General features: G+C 41.8%; 1 protein-coding gene across 5 annotated transcripts in view; it reads left to right on the top strand.

Moving 5' to 3' along the window:
• The window catches only part of ptprua (protein tyrosine phosphatase receptor type Ua), a 281,709-nt gene that overhangs the window by 122,165 nt on the left and 138,474 nt on the right, over positions 1–21,070 (top strand). For all 5 annotated transcript variants that reach the window (XM_033636998.2, XM_033636995.2, XM_078175484.1 and 2 more), the window contains exon 3: positions 16,381–16,652. In XM_033636998.2, coding sequence (XP_033492889.1) covers positions 16,381–16,652 — 272 coding nt within the window. The remainder of the gene's footprint in view (positions 1–16,380; positions 16,653–21,070) is intronic.

The raw sequence follows: 21,070 nt of genomic DNA on the forward strand, positions 1-21,070 counted from the left end.
ATCTGATTTTAGGCTATTGGCCTCAAACTTCCCACCCACTTCTCACGGCCCCTATCAGTGAAGGGCAAATACAGCCAAGAAACGGGCTTATCTTGAGAGGAGATGGGCTTGGGGAATGGAAGACTTTGTTTGTCTTTGCCAAGCAGCACGGAAGCCGGGGACTCAGGATGGCTCCTCTGCGGGACCCGGTTTTATCGATTGGCCTCTTCCTCCTCTTACCTCAGGTTACTCCACCTGAGTACCAGTTCTCATGTTGCACTGTGTAATGTACCTTGCACTTACAGGATGTTCTAAGTCTTCTCTCTCCCTCACCTCTTTGTACAACTTGTTGTCTGAGAGATTTCAGGGTCCCGACTTTGATGGAGCCTGTTACATTACAGCTGCCCGAGCCATTTCTCTTTTCAGCATGGAGACACACCCATTAGGAGTTATCAACAAAATCATAATATGCCTGTCTGAAGTGGATACATTATTTCTTAAGGATATGTTTTTTCTCACCCTGACGGGCCGTTGCCTTCAGAGCCATCCATTAGTTGTTATCAAGAAAGCAGTTATGTAGCACTTCAAGGCAGACATGAAAAATAAATAGAAGAAACACATAGCTTCAGATAAAGTCTTTTTTCTATTTTTCACTTTTAGCTTTGGGTTTTTTTTTCATTAATGGACAGTTTGCTGGTTAGAGAGACAGTGTGTTTGCTGTATCCATCACTGTCGGTGAATCCGAAGGAAAACACTCGACAATCTGAACCAACAAAGGATCAGTAAAAGATATTTTAAGCAGTAGTGCCTTGAGAAATCTTCCATAGGGGTGGCCAGCTGGGGACACTGGAAACACCAAAACCAAAAGTCATAACTGAATTTCAGGAATTCGATTATGCTATGGAAGTATATGACAATATAAGAGCTAAGAAATCACTAACAAATATACTTTGTTTCCTATTTTACAGGTAATGTTTCTAATATTCTGATTTGCAAAGACTTGCATTCAGTTATCTTGAGGTGAGAGTTCAAAGGATTAAAAAAGGCCGTGCCAGTTTTTCAGTTTTTTGCCCAGCTTTGTGGCATTACTTGGCGTGCATCCCAACAAGCTAGCATGACATCGTTGGTACCAGTGGATGCCTTAGGTTGTCTAGTTTCACATAATACCATTCCCATCTTAAAAATGAGCATGCCACAGCCTCCTAAAGACAGAAGTACCAGCTTCCATAATATGCAATTGTTCTCACATGGGGGTGCCAATGGGGGGACCAGCAATTGTATCAGGGTGGCTGATACATCCCTTGAGTGTGGCACTAAATTTTTGTGAGATAGAAATCCATGTCTTTATTTGCAAGGATTCAATACAGAAAAAAATATAACTTCAATATATAGTCGGAGGAGAAAAGGTGTTTATATTTTTCAAAGTAAAAGCATTGGCTCAGGAGGTAGAGCGGTTGGATCCCCTGCTCCTCCAGTCTGCATGTTGAATTATCCTTGAGCAAGATACTGAACCCCAAATTGCTCCCGGTGACTGTTCCATCGGTGTGTGAGTGTGTTAAAAACTGAGTAGCAGGTGGCACCTTGTATGGTAGCCTCGGCCACCAGTGTATGAATGTGTGTGTGAATGGGTGAATGAGACTCATAGTGTAAAAAGCGCTTTGAGTGGTCCATTTATTGCAGTCCATTTACCAAAGGTAAAAACTAATTTCTTTAGTCTTTTGGAATATATTGCGTCTAATCAGTCCCAAATAATTCAAACACTTACACAGTGGTGGAAAGTCACGTTTATGGTACTTACTTAGATAATGATTAATGTTTTGGGCCACTTTGGGGCAGCACAACAAACTGTGGGCACAACACTTACGTATTATCACCTGAAATAGTTGATTTGCTAAATACTTGGGCCTATTTACACAATCAAGCCGACACATAGCAAATAACTATTCTTTTGGAATTGGATTTCTGACTGCATAGCATTTCTGTCTCTTTCCACGCGTCACGTAAATTGAGACCATGTCCCGCATGATAGGTTGTCACCTGCGCTTGCATTCCTCCCCGGCCAATGAGAAGAGGCTGCACGCAGTGGCCGGTCCACGTGGGCTCTATGCGTTTAAGTGCTAGGGCCTGCCCCTCCCGCCCCATATAGCAACTATTTCAACCTCCTTGATAGCAACAGGTGACACTCGTTAGCTATACAGTATATATATTTGTTGCCTGGAAAGTAGACGAGAGCAGGCGGCCGCAGCGGGGGGCGGTGACAAAAAGCCACAGTGAAGTCAGACAGTTTCCCGACAGTTTCCAGCAGCCTTCAGTCCGTACAGGAAGTCACAGACACACTCACATCCTGTCTGGAATGATGGCAATTCATTAAAAAACTGATCAGACTCATATATCAGTTTGTTCTCAGTCTCCAGTTGTTTTAATTATGATAGATTAATTTATTAAAATGCTTTACAGGTGATCTGTAGTTTATGTTCATGGTTTATCCTCCATTTGATATGAATTCTCCTGTAAATCAGCATCATATCAGTTTGACCTGTCCCCTCAGCTACACAAGCTGAATAAACTGTTGGTTAATATTTTCAGGAAAAAAAATACAAGACAACAGCTTTCATTAAAGATCAGTCCGATACAGTCAGGGCTTCACATCTGTACAGATGTTATTATAAGAATCCTCACATCCCACTGACCACAAGTCTCTGTGTTGCTAAATACTTCAATAATTAAAACGATCCAGTGTTAATATACAGTAGACTCTGTATAGTTTATGATTAATGTATTTAGTCTCTGATGACTAAACTTCGCGCTGGGGGCGGGTGTCCCACATTGTCCCTCACAAATCTACTCCTTGTCCCACATTTGGTTTATTGGGACCTGGTCACACTAAAGTCCAGTAGTCATTCTCCTTTTAGCTCCAATTTTGTCTCCATCGTCTCCTGAGAATAAAAAAAAAGGGGTCAATTTGCAGTAAGACTGAAACAAAACAGCAGAGCTGAGATTTGTAAAGGTGAAAGATGGTAAAAGTCTCTGGAAAATCTCTGAGCGTAACATTTATCTAATGAGCGAGAGCAGGACTTTACTAGTAATAGAATGTGTTTGTCATCAATTTAAATACAATAAACAATAATACATTCTTCAACTTTGTTCTGTTTAGATGCCTGTGTCACCTTTAGGAAAATCCGCCGCTGTGCATTTTCTATGCTGATCCATGCTCTCTAAAACTCTTATATTATATATAGGTGCGTCGGGATATCTCCCTGCTACTGTACCTGTTCGTCCAGCGTGTCCCTGGATGAGCCCTGATCCTCTACAATAACAGAGAGCAAAGAAAAGTAGCAGGGCCTGGGAAATGACATGCTCTGTTTACTAAATGACCAGAGAAACCTAGAAGAAATAGGGCAGAGAGAGCGAGGAATGCTGGCATGAAGAGCAGAGCGAGCACCAGCTCCTCAAAAGGCCTCTGGGATGGTGAGATGAAACAAACAGTAGATCACAGGAGTTAGATGAAGAGGCTGAGGGCGGGTGGTATATATCAAGATGCAGCAGAAGGGCGGGGAGCTGGTAGCGGTATGAGGGAGGATAGTCAGCCCACACGTTGTCGCGGGGCGGCCGCTAATGCATTATTGATTTCTGCCACTGAGAAGATTCCCCCCACACCCTGCGTCCACTTACATCCACTCCTGTTTGTCAGCTGGCCCGGACTCTGACTTAGGACCGGTGTTTTAGGGTTGAGGATCAGATCAGGATTAGATTTGGTTTTGGGAAGCCCTGAATACATGCTGCAAGCAACAGCAAGAAGTCATCTTTTATTACTAAGCATTGCTTCTAGGGAGACTCTGCTCAAGTGAGGGCGGTCAGTGAGTTAGTGAGAAAAGTTGGCTTAACTTTTTTCTTATGCCACTGGCAGCCAATCAGATTTCTCTGCTACCCTTTTCTCCTGCTGAAACAATGCAAGGGTTGTGTGGCAAGTACAAAATGAACAAAATGTTAACTCTAGCTATTCATATTTTCTTTTCTCTGCACCAATTTTACTCAAGGCTGCAGGAATAATTGCTTCAAAAGCAGTGCTTGGAAAACAGTGGGCGTGATTTTCATCTGAAAAATTGGTTTACCTGCTGTATGTCTGTGAAACATGTTTGACACCAAAGGTTGTTTAGCCTCAGTTTTTTAGGCTCTAAAGCACCTTACCCATTCCGGGCTGTTGTAATACCTTTTATATGAGCCATCAATTTATTCCTACCCCTGTCCCCTCTATTGACTTTAACAATGGCTGCTGGAATAGAAGCAAGATCATAGTGGCATACATCACACCGTGGGTCAGTTCCAAATGGCTGATCAGAAAAGGAAGTGAAACAGTGTGTGGTATCCATGTTTTTATAGCTCAGAGGTAATAGTTTAGAGAGCAAATCTAACCTAAGACTCTGCAAATTGTGTTTTTTATTCTCAGACTTTTAGTTGAAGCTTCCTGAAGGCAACAGTTTATTACAACATGGGTTTTTAGTTTTGTAGCTCCAGGCATCTTCTAATCAATTGTACTTAACAAAAACAATTGCTCCGATCTTTGAGCGCTGAAGCATTTTTTTGAAATAGGTCCAATATCGAGGGGTCAGACGATCAATTCACCTAGACATTGGACAAGTCTTGTTTTGTGGTGTTTAAGTGTTTGAAATAATTTCTGGCAAGTCCTCTGAAAAGCTGTAAGAGACGTGCGCACTCCATGCCCTCAGTCGGCATTGTTCTTTCTAAAATCTGTGTTTCCCAAATCACACTCTTCTCTACACCAAATGTGCTGAATAAAACTAAAAGTCTGATCTGACGCCCCCATCGAAAGGGCAACATTTTTTGTGTGTGTTTCACTTATGACATGACAACGCTCTGGTTATGGTTTGGTCATGTTTCAGCACAAAGACAACTTGGATAGGTTTAGGAATGAGATGACACTTCCTTACGGTTGTTGACTGTTGACTGTTGGAAAGGGTATACGAACAGTACGGATAGGAATCGTGAACCAGTTCCAAATTGCCCAAATGCCTTCGAACTTTTCAATTTGTTTTATCAGTGCCAGCATGCAAAACAAAGATGTCAAACTCATGCATCTCGTCATGGCGCAGAGAGAATAATGCTCCAAAGCATGGGTTCACCTCATGAATAGGATGACAACAGTGTTGCTGTGAAGTCTTTAAACTGATGATTTGAAGTTCGGGCAGAAACACGAGCAATATGCTGAAACATCCTGAGATGCGATAGGAGCTTAATTTCTACGAATACCATGTGTTTGACACTATTTTGCCACAGCTACTCAACCGAGAAACACATTTGTTACAGAGTGTAAATCTTCTGTCATAATAACATTAGTATCATGCAGGCAGGTTCAGCAGGTTTTTTCTTTGACTAAGAAAACCTAAATGAAATGAATGCTTTACAAATATTCCCTCATTTTATCCACACTGTGGTCAAAATTAAGACAATAAAGCAGTTGCATTGGGGCTGAAAACGTGTAGGCCTACTGTTTTCCCACGCAGAAAATTAATCAGAATCAGAATTGATAAAGAATTAAAGGGGAACTCATGTTTTTTTCACCTGGGCCCTATTTTCCGATCTACTTTTGTCTAATGAGTGATAGGATGTTCAATATTTGACATTTCTCCAGTACGAAGCTAGGGCTGACCTGCCTGCAGCCCGTGAGCACGTGCTATATTAAATAATAGGGCACTCAGACAGCGTCAAACAACGTCAAAGTACGTCCATTAAAGTGCATTTTTTTCACACAGATAGGCTCGGACTGTTAGTATAATTATCCGACAACATAACGGAAAGGAGAAATGAACGTCTGTGTTTACCTTTAGCTGGATTCGGACATGTTCTTCTGCCTGTTGCTGCTCCCTCTCTCTCCTCGTCCCTCTTCAGTTTCAATGAGCTCTGCATCCGTGTACGTCCGTGTACTCCATGTTCAAATAAATACAGTCCATCCAGATCCAGTTGGTCAAAATCGGGTAAAAATTTGGACGTTTGTTGTGGCAAGTCAAAACATTCACTCAGAGAGTGAAAGTCTGGCTCTGAAATCTCACGTCTCGCAAGATTTGAGTTGTTGCAGGAAGTTACTGCTGGACTGACCTTACAAACGCAAGGAGTTACTTTGTTTAGAGTAGTCATGGCTGAATTTTTACCCGATTCTGACCAACTGGTTCTGGATGAGCGCTCGTATTTATTTGAACATGGAGTACACCAACGTACACGTACACGTACACGTACACGGCTCATTGAAACTGAAGAGAGACGAGGAGAGAGAGGAAGCAGCAACAGGCAGAGGAACATGTCCGAATCCAGCTAAAGGCACAGATGTTCATTTCTCCTTTCCATTATGTTGTCGGATAATTATACTAACAATCCGAGCCTATCTGTGTGAAAAAAAATGCACTTTTAGTGGACGTATTTTGACGTTGTTTGACGCTGTCTGAGTGCCCTATTATTTAATATAACGCGTGCTCACGGGCTGCAGGCAGGTCAGCCCTAGCTTCTTACTGGAGAAATGTCAAATATTGAACATTCTATCACTCATTTAGACAAAAGTAGATCGGAAAATAGGGCCCAGGTTGAAAAAAACATTAGTTCCCCTTTAAGCCGATGAGCAGAATCGATGGTGGCATTGGTATCACTGAAATGTCGTCAGTTCCCATCCCTAACAAACAGTGTGTTGAAGTCCGACATTTTGTTTCACACTCTGTAGCAGCATCACCCGACTTCCGACTTAACTCCTGTCATAATCACTGTGGCTACTCGAGGGCTTTGTCTCTTGAACATATGTTTTAAATTCCACAACAGAAAATCTTCATAAACAAGAATATTTGTGCCAGTGAATTTTGCACCACTTAACAGACACCAGTAGATAGAGTATTTTTATGTGCTGATACTTGACTCAAGTACCAGTTTGGGATGAGGGTTCAGCATGAGGGAAAGAATCGGATCCTGCAGCAAAACCAGAACAGCAGCTCAAGTATTACTGCTACATGCCATGCAGCATTTGCATACACAATGAAAGTTGTTTGCACATTTCACTCAGTATGTGGTGCTAATCGCTGTACCTTGGAAGTGTCAGTGCAAAAACACAGTAATGACTCTGTTGTTGTCAACAGTCTCCAGGTTGTCTGCCGGTCTCTTGAGTCCCACCTGGGGAATTCATTAGCTCGAGTTGTCAGCTGCAGTCAGACTTGTATTGTTTGCGGGGTGTTTCGGCTCCGTCAGTGTCGCATTCATGACCAGCTGCTGTTGGTTTGCAGATTTCCCATTTGCACGGTGTAAGCACTGTGTCACTTTGTAAATGGCAAAATCTGCATTGCCTTTTGGCTCCGGTAAACAAGCGTCCCAGCCCCAGTGTTCCTGCCAGCCAAGCGGATCACACACTACAGCCAGAAATACAGAGAGGAGCAAACAGCGAGACCAATCTGTGCCCTCCCAATCATCTGCCCTCGCCGTACTTCACTTCTCTTGTATGTGCAATATCATCTGAGGTCACTGTGGCTCCAGGTTGCAATATCAGAAAAAAAAGAATAAAAGACAGAAAGCAAATGAAGATCTGAAAGACCAAATTCTGAGACCAAATTGAAAATCTCGGATGACCTTCTCCAAATGCCCTGAAGGAGGGGGTCGAGGAAAATAGTCTAGCTCACTCTCAGCCATCACACAATCTCGATCAACATCACCAGAAACTAGACTGCTAAGCGTTATTCACGGAGAGTGCAGGTGGAGGCGGCGGTGAGAGGTAGAAAATGTTAGATAAAAATTTTATTAAAATGCATCAGGTTTTGCTTGGCCTTTTCCGAGGAAAGATGGTGTTGTCACTGTGTAGAATGGGGCCGCCTGAGTTATACAAAGCATTATTGATGGCAGCCAGGGAAAGCTAACGAAAAATGACGGAGACAAACATAAAGATAAAAGCCCCCACTATCTCTTCCTCCTTTCTTGCAGCACTTCCCCGCCCCTCGTTTCCACTCTCGGCTCCTCCACGCTTTTTTTTTTTTTTCCTTAGTGTAAGTGTGATAAAAGCAAGCAGACCTATGACTCAGGTTCCCACCCCACATTCTGATATGAATTCAGGGAGCTGAGGCCGTCCCCTAATCTCTTAATGCATGTTCCCTCGCCCTTGGCAGGGTCATGGGAGAAATAGATGGAGCCTTATCAGCTTTCATGGATTTATGGAGAATTTCCCTGCATTGGGTGTATTTTTATTTTACACCGACCTGTGTGTGCGTGTACAGTATGTGGCTCTGCGTGTGTCCTCAAGGGTGTTGAGTAAGGTTATCAGAGCCGGTAATATCTCCAAGTTTCTAATTGCTGCATCAATCATGTTGACTTCATTGAGCTAAAATGAAGAGAGACACTGGGCCTGTTTGGAGAAATATGTGCAAGTGTGTTAACCTTCAGCAGCATCACTTCTCTTACACTAAGTGCTTTAAAGATATAAAATTATATTTAAAAAATCATGCTTTATGTTCTTTTACATAGTTAATTACATCATTACACTAATTAATTAAATTACAGTAAGAGTGCGTGAGGATCGTCAGCTAAATGTGCTTAAAGCTGCACTAATTAATACTTTTATATCAACACCTGAACAAAAGACTGTCTTCAGTGTAAAAGGTGTCGCTCATAGTGACAATCCCACGGGACGTTATTACCCAACTTTGCCGTTCCCCTCAGCTTTACACAGATTCATTTTCCAGCATTTTTCAGCCCATTGTTGTTGTTGTTTTCTGCTCCACGACTTTACTGTTTTGATTAAGTCTTGCGTTCATCAAGCTTTTTCCAGGCAGCTTGTCAGTCAAAAAGCTGCAGTAAACCCTCTGTGCATTACCTGCCCAGCACCAAACAGCAGATGGACACAGTTAGCGGCTAGCTGGTGAACACTGTCAGTACGGTTACATGCAAAGTTAAGTCGAGCTATTTAATTGGATCACTGTCCTTGTCCTAGTATACAGACAAGGGAGGGGGAATCAATTGATTGACTGATGTCTGACTCCACTATGATAGGTTGCCTATAATGTCACAGACCAAACAATCGACAGACAAGTTGAGTGGTAAACCAAAACCAAAGTTAAACCAGTACCATGGTGGACAACTTTACAGCTCTGTACATTACAACCATCCCAAAAAAGTCTGGATGTAGATTTCGCCATGTTGTGACCGGCTTCTTCTTCTGTTATGCATTTTTTCCTATTCCACTTCTGAGTTAAAGCCCGGCACAGAAGCTGTGGAGCTTGGTCCGCTGTAAACAAACCCTCGTCTGCTTCCACGGATAGTTTGGTTCGTTTGGAGTGGTGTGAACACTCATTCAAATTCTGGTGCGGATCAAACAAGCGATCCCTGGTCCATTTGAAAACTGAGGGTCTAAGTTCACTTGCAAGTGAATCCTGGTGCAGTTCACTTACAGTGGGAAATGCAAAAGGACTATCCAGCAAACCAAAGAGAGGAAGTGATGTAGAGCGCGGTGCATTTTGGTGTTTGGTGTTTTTGTGGTGACCAAGCCGGCTGAAGGAGATGGAGTTCCGTTTTCGGTCCTGGCCACTCAATGTGCCGGGTTTCTTCTTCCTCATGCTTTTTTTCTTCCTGGTCAGTGGTCGTTTCGGGCAATACCGCCCCCCAAACGAGCAGCCGCTGTAACTGCGTGACGTTGTCCAGGCGGTTTGGTCTGCTTTAAAAAGTGCCGAGTGAAAGTGAACAGAACCAAATGAAGGTGTGAATTTTTCGCCATTCCCCGCCCAATCAGACCGAATCCCCCGGACAATCCTGGTGTGAATGCGCCCTGACTGTCTATATGCAGGAGTAATTTAACTCTCAATCGCGTTATCTCGGTGTGTTAGTCAGACTTTGCGGGATTTGGCATTGTCTGATGTTTTATAGACCAAATGATTCATTGATTAATTTAGAAAATAATTGTTAGTCACAGTCCTAGAATTAGTTAATTTTTATTGGGTAGATGAGAGTTCTCATTTACCAACACATATTCTGTTTCCACATTAAACTTTTTACGTAAAAAATAGTATAGATAAACAGAAAATATAGTGTTAATGACAATAATAATATTATACATTCTATTTAAAAAGGTGCCTTTCAAAACACCCAAGGTCACCGTACAAAGCATAAAATAAGGGCGACGGTGCAGAGGATGCAGGTAATGTTAAAGTGCATAAGCCAGTTTGTACATAATGTGATATTGCTGGTCAAACATATGAGATCTGAGCTCAGGAGAAAGCCAGATGTTTCCCATCAAGTTAATTGCTGTACCTGGATCTAAGACCTGCAGCGTCATGAGGCAGTCGTTGCTGATGTCAGCGTAACATCACAGTAAGTCAGAGAGTGAACGATGATGAGCTTACATCCCATTCAGATGGTTAAGAGTCATTTTCATAGTGCTTTAAAATCTCCTTTTAAATAAATAAGGCAGTTGGTGGTTGTGGCTTCAGATGAGCCATGAGAAGCTTACAATAACAAAGCTGCTGTAAAGGCGATGTCTAAATTTGGTTAACCACATAGGATGGGCGGCTGAAAGATATTTCAATATCATAAGAAACCCAGCATTACTGTAGCTTAGGCAATGTGTCTTCACTGTCTCCCCCTCATTCTTCCCGGTGCAATCCTGTCATAAGAACAGCTGGAGACTTGCCCTCCAACAATGAGCGGGTCCAGCTCTCCTAGCTGAAGAAAAAGCAATTTAGCCACAGAGCCCCCCCGAGAACTCGCACATCAAAGCAGCAGCGGTGGTGGGGCAGGGGGGGAGGCGGGGGCGAAGCCAGAGCCTGCCCGGCTTCGCCTGCGAGCAGGTGGAGGAGAGAGAAAAAATATCAGCGTTGTCCAAGAAATACAGGGAGATCTCAAAGGACAGCAGCTGCTAGTTATCACAGGATGTTTCTGGCAGTTTGACGTCTCATCTATGCTTTAGGGGAAGGGAAGATGGAGCCAACGGAGGGGACGGACAGTGGACAGGGAGGCTTTGTGACATGCATTTTAAAGCTCCTCATGTACAGGTCGACTGTGTCTGACCTGCATTTTGACCCGTCTCTGTTTTTTCCCCTTTGTTATTCTGACTAAGCAATCAGAGTACACTGCAGGCCGTGCATTAAACCAGACTCCCGGTGACTTTTTGGCTTTTGAATAACAAGTGATTCAACTGTATCACAGCTGAGACATGGGAAATTACTTGATAACACAAACTACTTAAGAAAGAGCTGTACTCAGAAGGAAATGTCTTCTGTTCAGAGCACATTAAAGGGCAAAAGGGTTGTGTGCAATTTGTTATAAGCAGGTCAAAAAATAAAGTACACATCCAAAATAACTGGAACGTTTCTTATCCTCCATGAAAATGAGTCCACGCATCAGTTGTTAATGAAAGACCTCCGCTGGTATTTATCTTTGATGCTTGGATTCTGCTTTTTTACTCGAAAACAGGAAACAGATGGCGGATCTTTGTGTGAAAATAAATCAGCGTGCTATTTGTGTTTGATTAGGATTGTTTGCATTTTAGAGAGTTGGGATGAAAAGGAGCAGGTGGAGGTTGAGGATCAGGAAGTAGAAGAAGCTGAGGTGAAAAAGCGAGGCAGAGGAAGACGGACAAAAAGAAAGTAAGATGATAGAGAAGGAGGAATGACGAGGGAGTTGAAAGAGGAAGCCAGTTCTTACTCTAGGGAAGGTCAGCAGGACTTGGATCTGAGTCTGCTTTTGGGCCTGTCAAATGTGTGTGTGTGTGAGAGAAGAGAGTGTGTGTGTGTGCAGATATGTGTCCTGCATGTCAGTGAGCAAGTATTACAGCCATCTCTCTGGTTTAAGCATTCCCTCGGTTGCCATTATGGCCTAATAACCATGTCAGTGTGATTAATGGCAGGAGGCAGGGCTCTGATTGCACTCTCGCTCAACTACAGTACTGATGCAACTACACTACCCACGATGCCGCTGTCTGTGCCTGTCCGCCGCAGCCATCTCGGGCGGTGGCACCCGCCGCACCGAATGTGAAGGTTATAAGTGCAATTAGCATGCGTTCGCTCTCCCGCCGGCAGCATCAAAGAGTCGATGTGATGATGATGATTGGAAGATTAGAAGTTAGGGAGGAAATCATGTGATCCCCAAGGCCACTTTAACCAGTCCGAGGTAATAAACACAGACAGATCACTGCCCAACCTTTTGTCTCCTTCATCATATCACATTTGTCTATATGAAGTTACGATGAAAGAACACTTAGAGAGCAGAAGTTCTCAATGGATGAACTGAATGAGCGATTAGAAAGTGAAAAATGAGTCAGGCAGGAGTGTTAATTTTGGCAGCTATTTCAAATTTAGTCTTGCTGTGTGTCTCAAATCACACACATCTATTAGTACACTTCCATGTAGTATACTATGTTCACTATGTACTCATTGGCGTAGTGCGTGAATCTCAACAGGGTAGTGTTGCCTCAAACGACGCAAATTTCGACCTCTTCTTCTTCCTTTAATGCCTAATGTGCAGCTGTTAGCTAGTTAGCAAACTAGCATTAGCATTTGCGTTATCGTTCGCGGTACCAAATCATTACAGACTGCTAAATTAACCCAATAAACATACTGCTGGCTTATATCCCACAACAGTATGGTGGTGCTTAGTGCAAAAAACACATGTATATCTTACATTTGTACAATGCAGTGGTCCCACAGTCCTCGGCCGCCATTTCCAGTTTGAAAAGTGGTCACTCCCCTTCCGCTACGTAGCCAAAATGGCGACCATTGAGGGCGAGAAGTGTCCATAGTTCCACACTCAACTTCTTGTACTCATAGTGCACTGCATTTTTCCATACTTCTCAGTGTGTACGCACGTATGTGCTCAAAATATTAAGTGTAAGTACAGAAGTACGCGATTTGAGACACAGCATTGGTCTCAGTTTTTCGACAAAAATGCTTATTTGTTTTCGTCACATTTTAGTCATTTTTATCCCTCATAGTTTGAGTTGACGACATCTCTAAATATTTCAGTCAACTAGACAAATACACGTATCAGAAATTGGAATGGAGCTGACAGGTTCCAAGTGTTGAAATTTCATTCAGACAAGTGCAACTTTACATTCACAAAATTGCATTTCTCCAACAGAGTTTTTAACAGGTATAAAGGACTACAAGTGTTTATCTGAGATAACAAGACAACTATTTGTATGAAGGTTCAAATTTAAACTCTGACTTATTGATCTCACTGTTAAAAGATAGAAAAATAATTTTATTTTAGCCTGAATTCTTTCTACATCTGCAACATGTTCGTCTGGATGGTTGAACTCATGTCCTCTGACATGAGTGAGTGACTAAAACTGACTTTCTGTCAGAGAAAACTGTGATGAGAAAATGCTTCTGTGTGAGTGTTTCACAGGCCAGCGAAACATCCTGGTGCAGACTATTTGCTGGAGTTTGCCTGCTCGTGGGTGCTCAAATCCCACACCATTCTAACGGCAGTAGAAAATATATTCAAGCACGGCTGCTCTCAGCTTCATAGTTTAAATAATTTATCATTCTGTTCTCCCTTTGTCTCATTTTGGATATCTGATATTCCACCATTATCACTTTCGTTCCGTCTCCTCAACGAAAACAAAACATACATTCGTCAGAGTTTTGATTACCAAAGATCTATTTTTAGCTCGTCAAACAAAACAACATAGTTTTCGTAAATTAAATAAATTAGGCAGCATATTTCAAACTTTGTTTCAGATCACCCTTTTCTTGTAAATTTCCAAAGTTAAAGAGGGATCACGTGAACAGTCTCTCCACTATAACACTAGTTAATTTAAATGTTGCAGAAGGGAAATTCTCATACCTTTGCAAGATAATATCTAATTCAGCGTGTCTTTATTATTGTGAGAGATGAGGTAAAGGTTATATAAGTTTTATTTATTGCAGAATTTGTGAAAACAGTTTTTTATGCACTGTTCAATTTTGAGATGTTTGGCTGTTTTGTGTCTGTGACATGGGTGTTTGTTTTCGTCACATTTTTGTTCTGGAAACACATCTTCGAAAGCTGCTGTTTTCTCTTTCTCTTTTCTCTCATATACTCTGAGTAAGAAATCTCCACTTCAGCAGCACCTATATACACCAAAGTTATTATTTCTGTCAATATTCTGAAGGTTTGTACAGAGGGGTTTGTTCACATATTCATATCCTGATTTATAGATTGTAATAAATAATTGTCTCGATGTAAGTAATCAACTGGGGAAGTTTCATAGTTTCATAGTTAAAAGTTTTACTCTATTTAACTGTAGTGTCTCCCCTTAATACATGAATTTGTCTTTGTGGGGTTTTTATCAGCCGTTATGGACATGCAACAAGTGCAGGTCTGCTTCAGTAATGTTTTATCTCCTCTCTTTTCGTCTTCTATTTTTCAATTTACAGATACATGCCACCTGAGCTAATTGTAAAAAGACTGTTTCCCTTTTGGAGTAGTGTTGTGCTGCCCTCTATTTGGGTTTAGGCTAAACAATAATTAAAGGCAAAAGTAAATTGCAGCTCTGGTTTTCTGAATGGAAGCCTGTACTTTCCAGGGCACAACACACAGAAGGGTGAAGACCATACTGCTTCCTGTATTGATACTAACATTTGCATTGGACAAAAATAGGGAGTTGATGAGTCATGCAGAGGAAATCAGAGGCATTTTTTATTATGGAGATTAAAAATGGGCATAAAAACAAGTTTATTACAGTGAAACAACTTTCACCAATGCTCCTGTTGAGTAGAGCCTATAGAGTTTTTAAAATAAATGATGTAGCCACCATGATGTCACCCATTTGTTTGTGGACTCCCGCTTTGAAGTCTTGGGTTTGGCACTTGGGGCATTTGCCATCTATGGCAAAAAACAGGCTTAAAAACCATTAAGACAAAATTTAGTTGCCTACCAGAATCAGACTCCTTAGAGGGTCTTTAATACGACCAAATTCTGAATAAAACTTTATTAGGTGACCAAAACATTATGATTAACTTTAATGAGCTGGAAATACACTGAAGTAGTGACAGCTATGGTGACAGTAAGGCCCTATACATATGACCTGACCAACACTGTCAAAAAAACCCCATGAGTAATTAATGATATTTTTTGTGTTTTTGTCGTTTTTATCAGCAACCATTTCCAGCATGCAGGTTCCCCCTCTCGGCCCTGTTGGAATGACTAGCATGTCAGGATTTTTGTCTGACATTGCCTAAGGCATCCTCTGTTATGCTATGATTGTTGATGCTCCTGATCCTGAAAGCCTTTCTCCTGCTCTACAACCTTTGCACGTCAGACTGGCTGTAAAAGATATGATAGGTCTGACGTCTCTCTGGGCCAAGTCGTGACAGGACCACTTAATTTGACATAGTGACCATCTTAAAAAACATAAATGCTGTGCAGCCTGATCCCTGTTTAAGTGTTCGGTGGAAGAAAAAGATTATGGCTGACATAAAGTGGGATTATTTTAGAATCTTTACTGGTTTTAATAGTGGAACTTGTATTTATGATGGTTTTCCAGGATGTGGACAAATTATTGTGTCAGGTTGAAATAAAATGTGTTGTATTAGCGCTGAATAGGCATCTACTGACAGACAGTCAAGCTAATCAAGTCACTTTTGCAGTATGTGTTTTGTTTTTCACTTTAAATTGAGCTTCCCACTGCTATGAAGGCCACAGACAAAGGCAAAGCTCCCTCTTCATCCACCCCCCCTCCCTCCATTGTGGTGCTCCTCTCATGGCCAGGGGATCTCTGCTGTGCTGCAAGGATGAGAGAGCCAGCAGTGACTCTGTGAACCTCAGTCCAAAATGAAAGCCCAATCTGACACCCAGCGCTGCAGCTTTGAACACACCAGATCTGAGGCAGCGCTACAAAACTGATGGAAGCCCTGTGAAAGCAGGAAGCAGCGAGAAGCAAAGACAGACCAAATACAGACAAATAGCCAGAGAGGATCACACAGATATTCTGGGTAACAACCTTGAGCCTGTCAACTCTGGCTCTCAGACTCTTCTTCCGTGTTTAAAAATAAAAAAATAGAGGCAGACGTCCTTTAGCCGGTGAAAACTAACATGACATATCTATCCTAGGCTGAGGTGTTACAGGTGAAAGAGTTGGATCTTGTTATTTTTTTTTACTTCAGGTCACTCAGCGCTCTCTGGCAGGTGGAAATGCTGAAATGGCTGCTATTTGTGAAGTGTGTGTAGGTATTGCAATCGCTGTTTAGAAGAAGAGTCGTTTGCTGGCAAGGTCGTTTTGTTTTATTCGCACTAAACTTTCAAACTGCTCTTTATCTGTTCAAGTCACCACAGTAAGCTGTCTTTGAGAGTCTGCCAATAATAATTGAACTATAAAATGAGCAGTCGTTAGCAATAAAAAGTACATATAGTCCTCTGATGTTTCCTTATCTTCTGTCCTCCCCCCTCCAGGGTCCTTCATGATGGTCAATTCCTCGCAGCATTTCGGGGGCCAGCGAGCTCAGCTGCTCCTGCTCCCACTCAGCGAGAACGACACCCACTGCATCCAGTTCAGCTACTTCCTGTACAGCCGCGACGGCCACAGCCCCGGGGACCTGCACGTCTACATCCGGGTCAACGCGGGCCCCAAGGGCAGCGCTGTGTGGAATATCTCAGGCTCCCAGGGACGCCAGTGGCACCAGGTGGAGCTCGCCGTCAGCACTTTCTGGCCCAGTGAATACCAGGTGAGAGATAAGACTTATACAAAAGGATAGTATTGGCCTGCAGAGATTAACCCCACCAAGATGGAAGTTTTCATGTATGTAATCAGTCAAATGTGATGGAAATATACAGTAGCTGCGAACTTATTTTCTCAATCAGCAAAAGTTCAGACAGTTTGGGTTCTCTCTGTGTTTGTGCCCGTCTTCTGATGTCACATACTCTCATGCACGCATCACAATTCAGCATAATTTGAACCGAAGTGCGTTGACAGTTCATTGGCTGTTTGCGTACGTTGCCAGACCACTATCGATCACATCTAATCAAACCACAGCCATGCAGTCCTAATGAAGCAAATTGTCTGAGTCTGTAGTGTCAAACTCTCAGTGGGTGCGTTTACGTGGATATCTATAACCTGTTCACGAGGCTTATCCAGGTTCTGATCATATTCAGGATATAGTGTTTACATGAGTGCAGAGAAAACGGGTTAGCAGCCTACCCTACATTCACTACCTCCTGACAACTTAAAGGTCCAGTGCCTGAGTCTTCAACAGGGGTGCTACGACCTCTAGGGGTCCTCAGAGTTACTGCAGGGGGGCTGCCAAATTATTGTTTGATAATTTAACGTTTTCATTTTAGGTTGTTTTTTTCCCCCCAAAAGTAAAAGATGTCTGAAAATACACTTTAACATTAATCCAACATATTATTAGCAAAAATACACTGTATTATAATTTGAAAATAATTCTAATAGGAACTTTTACCAGTGAATTCTTGTGCAATGATGCTAAGTATGCAGCCCTTATCCCTAATGGCGTGGTGAACTAGTTAGCTGACATTAACATATTATTGACACATATTGGCCAGTTGGTTGTGCTGTTATTCCAAGTGTAAGGACATTTTTGTGAGCCACAATGGATCGTTTTGGAACAATTTGAACAAGAGACTCTGACACACCCTCCAACTCTGATACCACCGAAGAAGGTGCAGAGGGAAAGAAGAAAGAGAGAATTATTTCAAGTGCAATTCAGTTTTATACAATATATGTAGTGGTCCCAGTGGCCTGAAAAACACTGGAGACCTTTTGTTTAGTGTGACATTTAGCTGTGAAGCCGCAGAACTGAAACTTCCCCTGTGTGCCAAGCACGTAGGAGAACAACATGAAAACACAAAATTGCAAATCTAGTGGCAGTGATTGTCTGTTTTGGGCTACTGTAGAACAACATGGCAGACTCCATTGAAGAGGATCCGCTGCGCATGTAGATCTAAACGTCCCATTCTAAGGTAACAAAAACACAACAATTCTTTGTTTCAGGTGATCATATACTAATCAAGACATGGTTATGAACCTTTAACTTAATATCTTTTCTCCTCCGATCGCAAACAGTTGTCTGCTCTGAACACATCCACCTTTGTACTAAGCTAAGGTTCATCCCGGAAACAGCTACACTGCTCTCATAAAACTGTCCTTCAAACTGTAGCCAGCTTGTCACTTCCACTCTCACTGCATAAGACAGGCAAACAGTGGTGAAGATACGCAGCCTCTTTCATTACAGAAAGACAAAACTTGCTGCCGCTAGCACTGTTTGTGTTTCAGAATCAGAATCAGCTTTATTGGCCAAGTACGTGTGCACATACAAGAAATTTGACTTCGGTAAACTTTGCTCTCAGTGTACCACTGTTGACATTAAGTCCTCAAAATTAGACAAAGAAAGTGGAAGTAGAACTAAACTAAATTCAAAATTAAATCAAGTTATATTTACAAGCCCTAAATACACATCAAATATACAAGTCTGTGAGGTAAATAGTGCAATTGTATGTTGTCAAATTTTGAGAAATAAAGCAAAGATGCAAGTGTTGTTTGTCCTGCCACTCTGTAACTGTAAGGCATTCATCAGAGCAACAGCCTGGGGGAAGAAACTGTCTTTGTGCAGGTAGATTTGGCGAACAGTGCTCTGTAGCGCCTACCGGGGGGAAGGAGTTTAAACAGTTTGTGTCCAGGGTGTGAGGGCGTTTCCTGACCCTTGACCGGTACAGGTCCTGGATGGAGGGAAGATCAGTCCCAATAATCCTCTCTGCAGACCTGATTGTCCGCTGCAGTCTGTTCCTGTCCAGTTTGGAGGCAGATCCAAACCAGGCGGTGATGGACGTGCAGAGAACAGACTGGATTATGGCGGTGTAGAAAGTGATCAGCAGTTCCTGAGGCAGGTTGAGCTTCCTGAGCTGTCGCAGGAAGTACAGCCTCTGTTGGGCCTTTTTGCGGACATAATGTTACATAATTTGGCTGAAGCCGCACCTGCGCAGGTAGTCAACCCCGCTTAATAAACGGGATAAGAGAGTATTTTGGTTTCTTTCACACGTAGCTTATTCATGTTTCTCATAGATAGAATAATGCTGGTTTCTGATAATGGGATATGATGTTTACGTACTCAAACACATAAACAGGATACTTCAGAAACACACTCATAAATGGGTTATTTATGTTTACGTAAACACACTCGCTGTATTTTACTCACATTCTGATTGTTGCTCATTTAGTTTTAAATGTTTCTCTTTAACATGAAATATTAAAGCTTTGAAACCAGAGGCTTTAAGATCAGTTGATTTCTGCAGTAAGCAGTACTCCACACTGGCCTCATTCCAGCTGTTGCATTCGTGTACCATTTTGTCAGAGATGAAACCTGGTAGGTAATTGCAGTTTTGAAAATTGGATCCAAAACAAACAGATTAGAAACCCACACAAACCCACCAGATTCTGTCCGCAGTCCAAAAATGTTAAACTGTATCTCCACAAAACAAACACCGTCAAATGCTCCTATTATTTCCAATTTATTTTCATTACATGGAGGAGGAAGAACATTCATAGCTCAAAGCCAGTTTGATCCCACAATTTTGCTCTTGTTTTATGTAATAAATGTAAATTTGACATTAACAGCAGCGCTGTCACTTGTAGTAAAAGGAACATACCACAGATTTTGCCAGTGAAGATCAGTTTACTCTGCTAATGTGACATCATCAGGGTTGTCGTGGTCTGGATTGGAAGTTTTAACAGGAAGCCTTAGTGAAGAACTCTGGGTGTGAAGCTTTAAAGACAAAGGAGGCAGGAAGGATGTAAGGGGAAATGCTATAGAGGTGAATTATGGGAAATTTCTGATCCTGTGATTTCACCTGGGATTAAACGTCAGGATATCTCTGCCTCTATGGATTGTTTTTATCTGTACCTTATAAAGCCCCAACATTATGGAAGTGTAACACTAAATTAATTGCTGTAGTAGCCCTTCAAAAATCCAACACTGTCTTATCAGCAATGTTAACATATTTAGTTAACTGATAGCAAAGTATTAAGTTGATTAACAGAAAGCTGATTGTAATTTTGTTAACTAATTTGTCACTTTATTGATTTATCAGATAAAGTAATCACACACTGGTCACAGCTTCACAAGTACATTAAATATATTTTCTCTCCCCTCTCAGATTAATTTTTTAACAATATAAAATGAATATATCCGATGCAACTCAGAGTAAATTAGACATCAGATTGGATTCTGGGAAATTAAGATGGACATTTTCTATTATATGTGATATTTGTTTTAGAATGAATGATTGATTGGTAATCAAAAATAATTAACACATGAATAAATAATGAACATAATGGTTAGCAGAAGCTTCATCAGTTGGAGTCTGCCTGTGATGTGATGAGTAACGATGCAGATGGATTGATAATATACACCATACTGTGACACTGTGGAGATGATGACAGGGAAAGTCACTGGAGCAGGTCACTGTTAGGGCGCAGCAGGAACTCATTAAGATTGTGTACTGACTCTATGAGGGGAGTCATTGTGATGAAATCGTCTTGTTATGTCACTGTTTTGTAAAATTACTAAATTTTGATTTGCATGTCTGATGCCAGCATGCTCAGTGTTAGCATTTAGCTCGACGCACTACTGTGCCAAAGTCATTTATTCCTCTTTTTTTTGCCGGGGAAAAAAAGAAATCTTCATTATAAAGAAAATAACTGATCTGTTTTAAAGCCAGTCAGCCCTTCGTTACACTACCTTTCAATAAGCTCAAATTCAGATTCAAATTTCTCCTTTAAACAACTTGTAGTTTCTGTCTTTAGTCTGCATGGTTTTTATCTTCATCTCAATTTAGTTCTATGAATAACCACGTTAATGACGTCAGGAGACGGCTTTAAGGCTCATTTATGCTCAACGTTAAATACGGATACGGATACGGATGGAGCCTTCTGTCCGTGCTCCGCATTCATTTCGTCCGTATTTCTGCATGTTTCCATAAAGCTTACGGATACGGGCCAAACGGAGCAGTACCACCGGGAACCGTGGGGGCAGTGTTGCTGTCACTACCCGATACGTAGCTGTAGTGAGACACAAAGAAGAAATAACAATTCAATTTCTCTCATCGGCAGTACTAGAGAAAAGAATTC

Source organism: Epinephelus lanceolatus, chromosome 16, assembly GCF_041903045.1.
Source record: "Epinephelus lanceolatus isolate andai-2023 chromosome 16, ASM4190304v1, whole genome shotgun sequence".
NCBI lineage: Eukaryota > Metazoa > Chordata > Actinopteri > Perciformes > Serranidae > Epinephelus > Epinephelus lanceolatus.